The following is a 13,927-nucleotide window of genomic DNA, read 5'->3' as shown; positions in this document are numbered from 1 at the left end:
GGAAGGAAGGTTGGGCAATCCTACTTCCGTAGTGATACTGCCTCGGAAACCCAAGGAGGGGTCGCTATGAGTCGGGTTTGACTCAACGGCACATAACAACAACAACAACAAGGAGAGACCCATCGTTGCATCTAGATGGCCACTTGCAAGCTTTCAAGATCCCAGTTACTACTCACCAAAGTAGGATGTGGAACAATGTTTTTGTGTAGTATGTTATGCCACTTGAGTTTCATGTCCCCTGTGACCATGGTCCTGAGCCCACAGATCCAACTACTTGCTTCCTCTGCGTAGCTAGCTGTGGCCAAGAAGTGACTACAACCTTGTCCCTTGTCAGCTCTACTATGTACCTGGGAATTCTAACAGAATACATAAATACACTTGTAGAACCATTGTCTGCCAATCCTATACATGATCATGGGCACACTCCCCCCTGCACAGACACACCTAATCGTTTAGCCTGTCCAACCATCTATTGACCTGTATATCATTGTTTGCCATCACTGATAAGGCAGTACCTCATGTGCAAAAGTGTTCATCTTTGTTGTCTGTACCTCCCATGCACCTCTCTATGTCTTCCTCTTCCTCAATGCCACTGTGTTGATCACTCACATTTGGTACATTGTCCTTCACCCAAATCAATACTTGTCTCTATCTATCTAGCAGTGTTCCTTCCTCTTCCCTTCCACACCTCATAACTACAAAGAAAATTTTCTTACATACATAAACCTTTCCTTGACTTTTTACAATAATGGACTGATACGATATTTGTCCTTCTGTGATTGACTTATTTCACTCAGCATAATGTTCCCACATTCATCTACATTTTGTGGCGTTTTGCAGATTCTACATTATTCTTTAGGCTTGTATAGTGTTCCTCTGTGTGTATGTACCATAGTTTGGTTATTCATTCTTCTGTTGATGGGCACTTAGGTTGTTTCCATCTTTTGGCTATTATAAATAGTGCTGCAATGTACATGGGTGTGCATATATCTGTTCTTGTTCTGGCTTTCACTTCTGTAGGGTATATACTTAGTAATGGAATGTTGTTGTTGTTGTTATTTGCCGTCGAGTCGGCCCCGACTCATAGCGACCCCTCTTTGGGTTTCCGAGGCAGTATCACTACGGAAGTAGGATTGCCCAACCTTCCTTCCGAGGAGTGGCTGGAAGGCTGGCGGTTCAAATCCACCAGCCACTCTCCGGAAGGAAGGTTGCGCAATCTACTTCCGTAGTGATACTGCCTCTGAAACCCAAGGAGAGGTCACTATGAGTCAGATCTGACTGTACGGCAATGAGTAATGGAATGGCTGGGTCAAATAGTATTTCTAATTCCAACTTTTTAAGGAATCACCATACTACTTTCCACAGTGGTTGTATCATTTAATAGTCCACCCAGCAGTTTATGAGAGGCCCAATCTCTCCACATCCTTGCCAGCATTTGTTATTTTCTGTCTTGCTGAACTATGCTATTAGTGCTGGGATGAAATGGTATCTCATTGTTGTTTTGATTTGCATCTCTCTTTACTGGCTAATGATTGTGAACATTTCTTCATGTGTTTCTTGGCCACCTAAATATCCTCTTTGGGAAAGTGTCTATTCATGTCTTCTGCCCATTTTTGAATTGGATTATTTCCAATTGGATTGTTGTTGAGGTGTTGGAATTTTCTATAAATATTAGAGGTTAAGTCCCTTGTCAAATATGTCATTGGCAAATTTTTTTTTTTCTCAATTTGTAGGTTCTCTTTTGACTCTTTTGGAAAAGTCCTTGGAAGCACATAAAATTTAATTTTGAGAAGGTCCCATTCATCTAGTTTCTCTTCTGCTGTTTGTGCATTTAGGGTTATACTTGATAGTCTATTTATGCCATATATTGTTGTTGTTGTTGTTTGCCATCGAGTCGGCCCCGACTCATAGCGACCCCTCCTTGGGTTTCCGAGGCAGTATCACTATGGAAGTAGGAATGCCCAACCTTCCTTCCAAAGAGTGGCTGGTGGGTTTGAACCGCCAGCCTTCCGGTTAGCAGTCAAGTGCCTTAGCCACTATGCTACCAGAGCTCCTATGCCATATATTAGGGCCCCTAAAATTTCCCCTACTTTTTCCTTGAGCAACTTTATAGTTTTAGGTTTCACATTTAAGTCTTTGATCCTTCTGCAGTTAGTTTTTGTGTGTGGTGTGAGGTACAGATCTTGTTTAATTTTTCTACAAATGAATATCCAGTTTTGCCAGTACCATTTGTTAAACAGACAATCTCTTCCTCATTGAGTGGATTTCATCCCTTTGTCAAAGATCAGCTGACCATAGGTCAATGGATCTGTTTCTGGGTTCTCAATTCTATTCCATTTTACCAATACCAGGCAGTTTTGACTACTGTGGCTATATAGTAGGTTTTGAGATCCAGGAGTCTGAGACCTCCTACTTTGTTCTTTTTCAGTAGTGCTTTGTTTTCCATATAAAGTAAGTGATTGATTTTTCCATATCCTTAAAGAATGTTGGTGGGATCTGGATTGGGATTGCATTGAATATATAGATTGGTTTTGGTAGAGTTGACATTTTCACAATGTTCAATCTTCTTATCCACAAGCATGGTATGTTCTTCCATTTATGTAGATCTCTTATGGTTTCTTGAAGTAATCTTTTGTAGTTTTCTTTGTTATGGTCTTTTGTGTCCCTGGTAAGATATATTCCCAAGTATTTAATTTTTTGGTAGCTGTTGTAAATGGTATTGTTTTCCTTATTTCTTTTCTTTGTTCTTTTTTCTTGACATGGGTCAATGCATTCTTTCTTTCCTTTTTTTTTTTTTTTTTTTGTGGTTTTCTCTCCCCTCCCCTGCCACCCTGGCAACCAACAAAGAACATTTCCCTCCATATATAAACCTTTCCTTGACCCTCCACAACAACAAACTAATACTATATTTGTCCTTCTTTGGTTTACTTTAGGAGCTTTGGTGGCATAGTGCCTAAGGCATTTGACTTCTAACCAGAAGGCTGGAGGTTCAAAGCCACCTCCTTGGAAGGAAAGTTGGGCAATCTATTTCTGTATTGATATCACCTGAGAAACCCAAACAGGGGTCTCTATGAGTCAGATCCAACTCTATGGTGGTGCCTCTACCTTTTCTGTGGTTGACTTACTTCATTCAGCATAATGTCCTCCAAGTTCCTCCATGTTGTGTGGTGTTTTGCAGACTCTACGTTTTTCTTTAATGCTGCAGAACATTCCATTGTCATCGAGTTTGGTCATCGAGTCTTCCACTGATGGGCATGTAGGTTGTTTCCATCTTTTTGCTATTGTAAATAGTGCTGTGAAGAACATGAATGTGCATATATCTGTTCCATTCCTGGCTCTCGTCTCTCTAGGATATGCACCTGGTAATGGGATTGCTTGGTCAAATGATATCTCCAATTCCAGCTTTCTAAGGAATCACCATTCTGCTTTCCACAGTGGTTGTATCACTTCACAGTCCCACCAGCAGTATATGAGAGTCCCACTCTCTCCACATCCTCACCAGCATTTGTCATTTTCTGTCTCATTGAACCTTGCCATCAGTGCTGGGGTGAGATGGTATCTCATTGTTTTGATTTGCATCTCACTGATGGCCAGTGATTGTGAGCATCTCTTCATGTATTTGCTGGCCACCTGAATATCTTCCTTGGTGAAGTGTCTATTTATGTCTTCTGGCCATTTTTCAAATGGATTGTTAATTCCTTTGCTTTTGAGGCATTGGAGTTTTCTATAAATCTTCCAGATAAGTCCCTTGCCAGATATGTAATTATTGACAAATATGAATTTGTTGCTGTTATTTTTGTTATATGCTTTTTCATGGTGTTGATTTCTTTGTTCCATATAATTTTCTGTGCCGAGCTCATTTTGTTTATGAATCATGTTATCACTTCCTTCATTGCTATTGTTTTAATATTTGCTAAATATTTGTGCTAGTCCTCTTTTTTATTTTGATGTGAAGGTTTATCACTTTTTTTTTTTAGGTTACCCTGTGATTTATAGTTTTCTTTCCAAGTTTAGAACAGTCCATTCTATCTTGTAGTTGTCTTGACTTCCCTACCATCTAGAAGTTCTGTAACCACACAGTTTTTTTTTTCCTCTTTTTGGTTTGTAGTTGTCCTCATTTGTCAATTGATGTCTCTGGTTCCCTGTTTACAATCTTGTAGGCTCATTTACTTCAGATACTTCCATAGCTGGGTTGGTTTCTGGGTTATATTATCATGTGTGTTCATGGTTGATTGTCGTTTGCTGCTGTTGCTTCTCTGTCCAAAGGACTCCCTTTAACCTCTCTTGTTAGGTTGATCTGGTTTTAACAAATTCCTTTAATTTCTGCTTATCTGTAAATGTCCTAATTTCACTGTCATATTTGAGGGATAATATTGCTGGATACATAGTTTTTGGTTGGAGATTTTTCTCTTTCAGGGTTTTTATATATACTATCCCATTGTCTTCTCATCTACATGGTTTCTGCTAAGAAATCCAAGTTTAGTCTTATTGGTTGCCCCTGTAGGTAACTTTTCATTTTTCCCATGCTGCTTGCAGGATTCTCTCTTTGTGTTTTTTTTTTGGTGAGATTGATGATGATATGTCTTGGTGATTTTCTTTTGGGGTCTATACTGTTTCGGGTGCATTGGACTTCTTGAGTGGATATATTCTCATCTTTCATCATACCAGGAGAATTCTCTTCCAACAAATCTTTGACAATTTTCTCTGTGGTTTTATTTGTCTCTTCCTGCTCTGGAATTCTGATTACATGTAGGCTATTTCTTTTGATGGTATCCCACATGAACCTTAGGCTTTCTTCATTTTGTTTTCATCTTTTTTTCTGATTGGTCACTTTCCAAAGAAATATTGAGATATTTGCCTTCAATTTCACTAATTCAGTCTTCCATTGATTCAATTCTGCTCCTTTCCCTGTTCAACATGTTATCTATTTCTGAAAATTTAGTATTAATCTTCTGGATTTCTGTGTGTAGATTTTGTATCATTTCTAATTTTTAATTTATTTTGTCATTTTCTTCTTGTATTATCTTTTGAAATTTTAGGGCTTTCTCTGTGTCTTCCTCAATTTTGTCAGTGTTTTCATTGTTCTGTCTTTCAATTTTTGAAGATACTTAAATATAAGTCTTTTGAGTTCCTTATCAGGAAGTTCCAATGCTACTTCTTCAGGGATGTGTTTTGGGTCTGTATCCTGCTCCCTTGTTTCTCCTGCTTTATCTTGCTTCTTTGTGTGCAGTGTGATGCTCTGTTGTCTCTGAGGTATTGTGACATTTTTGTGTTTATATTTAATTGGTGATTGTATGTTGGAGTGACTTGCCCACCATTTTTGTTTTCTTTGTATGTAATATACATTAGCAGGGTACTGTGCTATGCCCCTTCTCTTCACTAGTTGACAGCACTTATACACTCACCACGTGTCTCCTTTCCCATTGTCAGCCTCCCATATGTCCCTGCTGTTCTTGGTAAACAGAACCTATTCTTAGGTCCCTGGAATCCAAAAGAGAATGCTGTCACTTTAAAGTCCAAAATAGCCACCACTTGTAAAGCTTCAAAATGGCTGGGCCCTCAGTCACCTTAAGTATCCAAAATGGCTACTGTCTGTAAACATTCAAAGTGGCTGTGCCCTTGGTCACTTTAAATATCCAAAATTGTTCCTGCTTATAAACAATCAAGATGGCTGTACCTTCCAGACAGTGGAAAGTCCACAGCTCAGGTTGTCTCCCTCCTTGCTATTTCCCTTCCTAGTCATAGGCCACTAGTGCAGTTGCCCATGCAGCCATTGGTGACCAGGGCTAATCTTTATGTCAATTCTCAGGTCTCCACACCACTTGGAAATATTCAGGCTGTTGGTCCCATTTGTGTAGCTGACAGTCCACTGCTCCAACCATCTCTTTACTCACTATTTCATTCAGGTTTTTCCACTAGTTGGTTCCTAATCCACTTCTGTATAGTTCCTTTCAAAGCTCAGGGCTCCAGGATTATTTTCTGTATCTCTGTCAATTGGTTTCTCTTTTCTTTGTTGAAGAGGGTCTGTGTAGCTTTTCTGCCTGTTCCTCCATCTTACCAGAAGTCTTCCTTATTTCTTTCTCAGCAAATTCTTTGCTGGTATAGAGGAATACAACTAATTTTTGTATGTTGATCTTGTATCCTGCCACTATGCTCAATTTCTCAATTACTTCCAGTAGTTTTTTTTTTTTTTTTTTAACTGAGTTTCTTAGGTTTTCTATGTATAGGATCATATCATCAACAAATAGGGATAGTTTTACTTCTTCCTTATCAATTTGAATGCCTTTGATTTCCCTTTCTTTCCTTATTGCCCTGGCTAGGATTTCTAGTACAATGCTGAATAGAAGTGGTGATAGGGGGCATCCTTAGCTGATACTTTTTATTAAACTTCCTCTACACAGGAGCCCTCATGGTGCTGTGGGTAAAGCATTGGGCTGCTAACCAGAACATTGGTGGTTTGAACCTATCAGCTGCTCCATGGGAGAAAGATGAGGCAATTGCTTCTGTAAAGATATGCAGCCTTGGAAATCCAAGGGGGCAGTTCTACTCTGCCCTATGGTTGCTATTAGTAAGAATTGACTTGATGGCAATGGTGGGTTTATATATAACAAGTCATAGAAGTAGACCTTCATATAAAACCATTTCAAGGAAATAATCATGAACAGATGATATTCAGTAAATTTGTAAATATTTTGTGTCTGTAATATACTACCAGTAAGTATCACTGAATGTCCATGATATTTTTGTGAAATAGGAAGCCATGTGATTTGGATATTATGTGAACACCATATTTTATATAGTATATATGTCTATATATATTCTGTGCACATGTATCAAAGTAACTCTCCTCAAAGTACCTCAAAGCTATTCTGGCTCTGTGTTGACTCCCAGAGCCTCAAAGTTTCCAAAGTCACACTTGCAATTGGCTGCCTCTGGATGCTTGGCACTTTTGTAGCAGATGGGGCCAGATTGGTTGGGATCAGAAACCCTGGGGAATGGAGTAGAGTGGCTGCAGTCCAGCATCTCCCTGAAGGCACTGACCTGTAAGGTGATCAGGCAGGGCACACATCAGTGATAGCACAGGAGCCATGGCAGCCATGGCTTGGGGGCTGCAAGCCATGCTAGGACTTGGGCTAAGCCATGACACCCATGGGGATTGAGTTGCAGCTGCCAGGTGCCACAAACTGGACACTGACCCTGCCTCCTGATAACCTTCCAAGCAAGTCTCTTTTCCCTACCCCACAGATGTTTATGTGGTCACACATTTTCAAATGGTCGCTATGTGGTGCATACCCATATTTGTTTTAAAAAATTGATGGGAAGATATCAAACCCATCATTTTACTTACATGTACTAATTTTTGTATATCATTTCAAATGTGCTAATTTTTTTTTTAAAAAAAACCTGTATATCTTTTCTGTTTTGGTTTGGAATAGATATTGTGGAACATCAATCCCACCTTCTCTTACCAGCAGTTCCAACTCATTAATGCTGGTATTTGTGGCTGACTCTGATCTGGCTTATGAAGGCTTTGAAATAAATTATGAAGTTATTAATGCATCAACAGGTAATAAAACAGCATTTTGTATTTGGTTTCAATTACTCTATTATAAAACAGTGTTATTATCAAAAACGTAGTATGAATATTTCCTACCAAAATTGATGGCAAACAATGACAGCTATACTTAGAATAAGATGTACAGGCTGAAATGTCTCCCTTAGTTAAAAAGAGTTATGATTAGGCAATCGTATTGAATCAATGTTAAATTTTCTGGTTTTTGTAACTGTACCATGTTTTGGTTTAGGTATTTAATGTCCAGTGACCAAAACTGCTTTCTCAAGAAATTATAGTGTAGACATGATTTTCCATACTTCTGTAGTTTTGCTTGCCTCATATATTCGGCCTCAAAATTACACTGAATAGTAGATTAGAATTTGGGGAAATTCACTTGAACTCTCTGGGCCACTGTTTTCTCATCTGTAAAATTAAGGGATTGGATTTGATGATCTTTGAGATGTCTTCTGGCTCTAATCAACTATGAAGACAGTTTTAATTTGCTGCATGAATAAAGTAGCTGTATCTTAGCTAACATATGGTACAGTCAGAGTCTCCTGGAAATACCAAGAGAATCTTAATAACAATGTGCAGAATGAGACATAGATCCCCTAGCCTAAAAGGTATTGTTTTCTCCAACAAGAAACAAGGCCAACAGACATAATTTGGCAGATAAAATGTTAATTTTTAATAAAACACATTTCCATGAAGATAAGTTATGAGTAAAGAAGAAAGAAAGAAGCAAGCTGGATAGAAAAGTAAACTAATAAAGAAAGAAAATAGAAGAACAGGCAAGTGATAAGGGGAATGGGAATACTGAGGTGGCAGATTAGAAAGACTCTCTAACCTGTCTTCCTGTGTGTGCATTGCTTTTGGTTTTGTTTGGTCTAGAGAGGGTTGAAATCACCTTCTGTTCCTTGACTTAGACCTGGTGGTCACTGTGTCCTGTCTTTTGTTTGATGAGTTTATGTGTCTTACTAAACACAATCAAACCACCCTGAATAGCAACTAGATTATTGTGTCTAGGGAGTCATGTGGCACCTACAAGTGACCATTCTATGTCTGTCACACTTTTCCCATAGGTCAAGTCTTGAGCAATTTTCTCTTATGCATTGTTGAGAGGGTGATCCCTGAAGGATTGCTATGGGAATGGTTGGGCTCAGGAGACTGAAGAGAGGGTTGGACTGGTAACAGGCCATGAGATAGCCCTCTAGGGCAGCCAGAGTCAGAGTGAGCTGCAGACCTGGAAATAAGATGTTAGGCCTCTATTCACAGTTGCTATTTTGTTTTCAATATTTTCTGAAGAATAAAAGAGTAGGGAAAAGCATCAGTGAAAGCCCCAATGATTGGCAGTCATCATATTTTATTGCTCTAACAGAACAATGATGATAGTATTTGGTTGTTGGTTTCTAGTTGCCCAGCACAACAGGTGTGGATTTCTATGATGAAGTCTTTCTGTCTTTACTGGATAAAAGTTCAGTACCTTGATTTGAATGGAGTTACTTTTCCATCTGTAGTTCATGCCATGTGGCTATGATGTCAGCCCCTAAATATTTGTGTGGGAGGCAAGAGATTGCCTTCTTGTCATTACTTTGACTCCCTCCTTCATCATTTTGTTTCTGCCTTCATCCAGATGTGTCTGGGGAAATAGAAAGAAAGAAATTGACAAGTAAAATGTTAGTAGGTAGAAACTCAAGACTTTTTAAATAACTGAGTATGAGACTGGATTTGAAACAGTTGTTAATTTAAAATATACAATATTTGAATCTTGAGAGAATATAAGTTAACTTTACTAATTTAAATTTATTAGTATCTATTGCATGTGTACAAATATAATACTATCAAAAAGGGACTATAAAAATTATAAACAAGAACAGAAAAATGTGCCTGCTACAATTTCAACTTTAAAACCAAATGAAAACCTATATAATGTCTAGTCCAATGTTTTTTTTGGGGGGTGAGTGTCCATTATTTATTCATTTTTTGACTTTTAGTCCTTGTTTTTCAAACTTAATTCATGACTCATTAGTGGGTCATGAAATTAATTTACTAGCTTGCTACCTGCATTCGTTAAAACTATGGAATATAATATAAATGAATAGTTAGATAAGTGTTGCTTCATGAAACTTTTGTTTGCAATATCTGCACATATGGTTCATTTGATGTAAATATATATTTCTTTTTAGTGTGTTTGAAAACACTGATCTAGTCCAATTACATTATTTTAAAAATAAGGGAGATTAAAATTTTAGAATGATGAAGTTATGTTCCCAAGAACAGGTAGATAATTGGTTTAAAATCAAACTAAAGCAATTTAAGTCCAAACATCTAGGCCATTTCTTTTGCCGTGTGCAGATTAGCTCTTGGAAGTTCTCCAGATGAATTGCACATAGTGTGTGTGATAACATTCTATTCAAAGCTACAGTTCAACTGTGGTGCACTTCTCATATTTTCTGCAAAGAGCAGAGCTTCACAGCTGTCAAAGGAAATGCCTGGGAAATATCAGAACCACATTAACACAGGGTTAAAGATGACCCTGGGAGCTTTGGTAGCATAGTGGCTAAGACACTTGCCTGCTAACCAGATGGCTGGTGGTTCAAACCCACCAGCCACTCCTGGGAAGGAAGGTTGGGCAATCCTACTTCCATAGTGATACTACCTCAGAAACCCAAGAAGTTGGGTTTGACTCGATGGCACATAACAACAACAACAACAAAGATGACCCTTACTGCATTTTCCCAATCTCCTCCTTCCCAACACAGAGATCCAACCCACACCTCAGAGGATATTCAGTGTTGTGTTTTATCAGTTGTTCTGGAATGAACCCATAAGAAGCATCCAGAAGTGCAGAAGCCCAGAAATGCTTATTACCAGAAGGGTTGAAGGAAGTTTCTTTAGAAACAATGAGTAGAGAGAGTTTTGTTTCTGTTTTTAAAATTTAATACAATAGGAAAGGATTCTTAAACTATAGTGTTCACAAGACACTTGGGGTGGGGTTTTCTTGTTACAAATTCTGGTATGAAGGCCTCACCCAGAAATTCTGATTCAAATGATTCACCAAGCCATTTAAGTATTTCTAATGAAATTTCATTTCTTTAGCTTATCAGAGATTCTGAAAGTCCATGTCTTAGCACAGAAATTGCCATAAAATTACAACTGGGGTACAATGGTTGATTGAACTGTAGAAAATATAGTGAAAGGAAGATTGGAGGGGAAATCAGAAGCCTTTGGTTCTAATCCCAGTACTGATAACTTTGATACTTTCAGGCAAGTCACAGGCCTTTCTGCGTCTTTCTAACTACCTTTGCTTTTTATATTTTCTGCTATGAGGTATTCAGAGGGCTCTCTGGTGGCGGAGTGCCTAAGGCATTTGACTGCCAACCAGAAGGCTGGTGGTTGAAACCCACGAGCCACTCCTTGGAAGGAAGATTGGGCAATCTACTTCTGTAGTGATATAACCTCAGAAACCCAAGGAGGGACCCTATGAGTTGGATCCAACTCGATGGCAGTGAGTTTGGTTTTTTGGTTGGTTTTGGAGGTATTCAGATATTTACCCTCCACAAAAAAAAAGGTGTTTAATATGTCTGTTACCCTTTTAAAGATTCATTTTCTTATTGGTCATTGTTTTATCTTATTTTTGTACATACTGGTGTCCCAGCACATCTCAGCTTGATAGATTATCTTATTTATCTCAGTACATTATCCCAGCTCGGTAAATTATCTCATTTAATTTATTATACTTCTTAGTCCTTGGAATAATAATGCTACACCAAAAACTTGATATTCCTAGTTCTTAGAACTAGGAATATTTGATAGCTCCTAGTTCTCTTCTTCATTCCCAAATAGACATTTCCTGCATAGAAAAACCAGGGATTGTTACAAGGCACAGGATTTGGGAAGGGAGGCCTTGGATTCAAACTTTATCTTAACTTCGTCTGACTAAATGCTTTATTTTAGAAAGTAACCTCTAGGAGCCATAGATCCTTCATCCTCACCTTTCTAAAAAGTGACAGGTAATCACACCTGTCTCACAGACTTGGGGGAAGGTAAAAGAAGACATTATTTGTGAAAATTACTAGATGACTGTAAAGCATCACAGTGTTCCCAGGTTTGAAAATATCATTGCTGATATCCAAGTACAATTTTGCAACATCTACTTTAGTGAATTAGTTTATATTCACATTCATTTAGAATGATCATTTGTGAGGGAAAAGAAAAAGTAATGACCATGACCACATAATAGCAAATGATAGAAAAATATTAGATTTTGATTAGGAAGGTCTTTTCTTTCCTAACAGAGAACTTGAACCTATCATTACATCTTTCCCTAAGTCTTCACTTTGAGAAATGTTAAACCACATATGTCTGTAGAATCAGATGATGGTTTCTGGGTTGATGATTTATTTAGCATGTATCTAGAAAATCTGAGGACAAACACATTGTAGTAGTTAAGTTTATGTGTCAACTTGGCTGGGCCTGGTTGAGTGGCTGGGCAGCTGGATATAGTGTTTCCCATGACGAGACTGGTAATCAACTCCATGGTGGAATGTACTGTGAGCAGCTGAGTAGCTGCCTTAGGGATGTGGTCTGCTTCCTATATATAAGGGGAAGCCTTGGGAACTGGTTTTTAGCTTATGGCAAGCTTGAACCCTACATGTAGCCAAGTCATTGTTCAACAGCCTGCCATGATCTGCTGATCTTGGAACTTTTAATGGACTTGAATTAATGGCCTGCCATGTGATTTTGTAATAGTGGGACTGTGCCTTCTTATTACTTGTTAACTTTGGGCTTGTCAGCCTGAGCAGCCAGCAGCTGAGTGAAGAAAAGCCTCCAACTTCAGGGGACTGGGAACAGGAGGCAGAGCTGAAGACCAAGGTTGAGGGGCTTTCACCCAGCCCCTAGAGCCTGGTGCTTTGAACTCGGACTTAAAGCCTCCAAACTGTAAGAGAGTAAAATCCTGTTTTTCAAGCCATCCCATTTGTGGTATATTCTTGTCAGAGTGGTACTAGGTAACCAGAACATGCATTGATATACAAACTAAAAAGTTTCTTAAGTTCTTTCAGAAAGTACAGCCTATATATTGACTTAATGTGGTTAATCACATAAGTTATCCCATAAGGCAAAATAAAGAGATTTAGTCCTTTATCCACATCCAATTTATCCTACTCCTCTGGCTCAAATCTAATGGGATTTATATCATCATTGCTTTGTGGGTTAAAGGATTATCTGTGTTTTTGATTTTCCAGTTTGATAATGAGCTGAATGCCGTGTTAGAAAAAGGTATTTTAGAATGTTTAGTGGAGGGAGAGAGATATTGTGAATTTAAAAATCTAGTTTTGTGATTTTTGTAATGGTCCACAGAGGATGTTTGTGTATTCTCTTTCCCTTTTTTTTTTCTTTAGTTGGTTATAAAGAAATATATATGAGGTATGCCTGCTCTTGTCTTTGATCTTCAGAGATAGCTTTTCCATTGCTAGTTCAGTCAAATATAGTGGATAGAGAAAAAGTACTTTTCGTCTTTGTCCTTTGTAAATGTTCTCAGATTGTAATAAAGGGCCAAATGCTATTGGATATGAGTTTTTCTTTGGCAACTTAAGATCAAACCAAAGGCATAGAAACATGTTTATATTTGCATTTTGTATTGGTGTAATAGGCATTGTGGTAGTTTAGGTTGTGTGTCAACTTGGCTGAGTCTGGTTGAGTGGCTGGGCAGCTGGGTGTAGTATGCTCATAATGAAACTGGTAATCAGCTCCATGGTAGAATCTACTGTGAGCAGCTGAGTAGCAGCCTTAGGGATGTGGTCTGCTTCCTGTACATAAGGAGAAACCTTGGAAATAGTCTCTAGCCTTCTGGCATGCTTGAACCCTGAATGTAGTCAAGCTGTTCAATAGCCTGCCATGCCCTGCTGATCTTGGGACTTCATGTGGACTTGAATTAGTGGCCTGCTATGTTATTTGGTAACATGGGACAGTGCCTTTTTACTTGTTGACCTAGGGCTTCTCAGCCTCGGCAGCCAGCAGTAGTCTGAGTGAAGAAAAGCCTCCTGCTTCAGTGAGCCAGGAGCAGGAGGTGGAGCTAAAGCCCAAGGTTGAGGGGCTTTTATCCAGCCCCTAGAGCCTGGCGCTATGAACTAGGACTTAAAGCCTCCAAAATTGTAAGAGAATAAACTCCTGTTTTTTCAAATTTTTCAAGCTACCTCATTTGTGGTATCTTCTGTTAGGGCAGTACTAGGTAACCAAAACAGGCATCATGGGAGAGTTCTGGCAAGATGGTGGACTAGGCAGAAAGACTGCACAGACCCTCTTCAACAAAGAAAAGGGAAACCAATTAACACAGACACAGAAGATAATCCTGGACCCCTGAGCCTTGAA

General features: G+C 38.7%; 1 protein-coding gene across 1 annotated transcript in view; it reads left to right on the top strand.

The window, feature by feature from the left end:
* CUBN (cubilin) overlaps positions 1 to 13,927 on the top strand; it is a 413,126-nt gene that overhangs the window by 85,328 nt on the left and 313,871 nt on the right. The window contains exon 22 of the mRNA XM_007936404.2: positions 7,437 to 7,567. Coding sequence (XP_007934595.1) covers positions 7,437 to 7,567 — 131 coding nt within the window. The remainder of the gene's footprint in view (positions 1 to 7,436; positions 7,568 to 13,927) is intronic.

This window comes from Orycteropus afer, unplaced genomic scaffold, assembly GCF_000298275.1.
Source record: "Orycteropus afer afer isolate SDZICR_OR568_19922 unplaced genomic scaffold, OryAfe1.0 scaffold00035, whole genome shotgun sequence".
In the NCBI taxonomy this organism is placed as follows: domain Eukaryota; kingdom Metazoa; phylum Chordata; class Mammalia; order Tubulidentata; family Orycteropodidae; genus Orycteropus; species Orycteropus afer.
The sequence above is the reverse complement of the archived record's forward strand: the minus strand, read 5'-3'. Positions and strand labels throughout refer to the sequence as shown.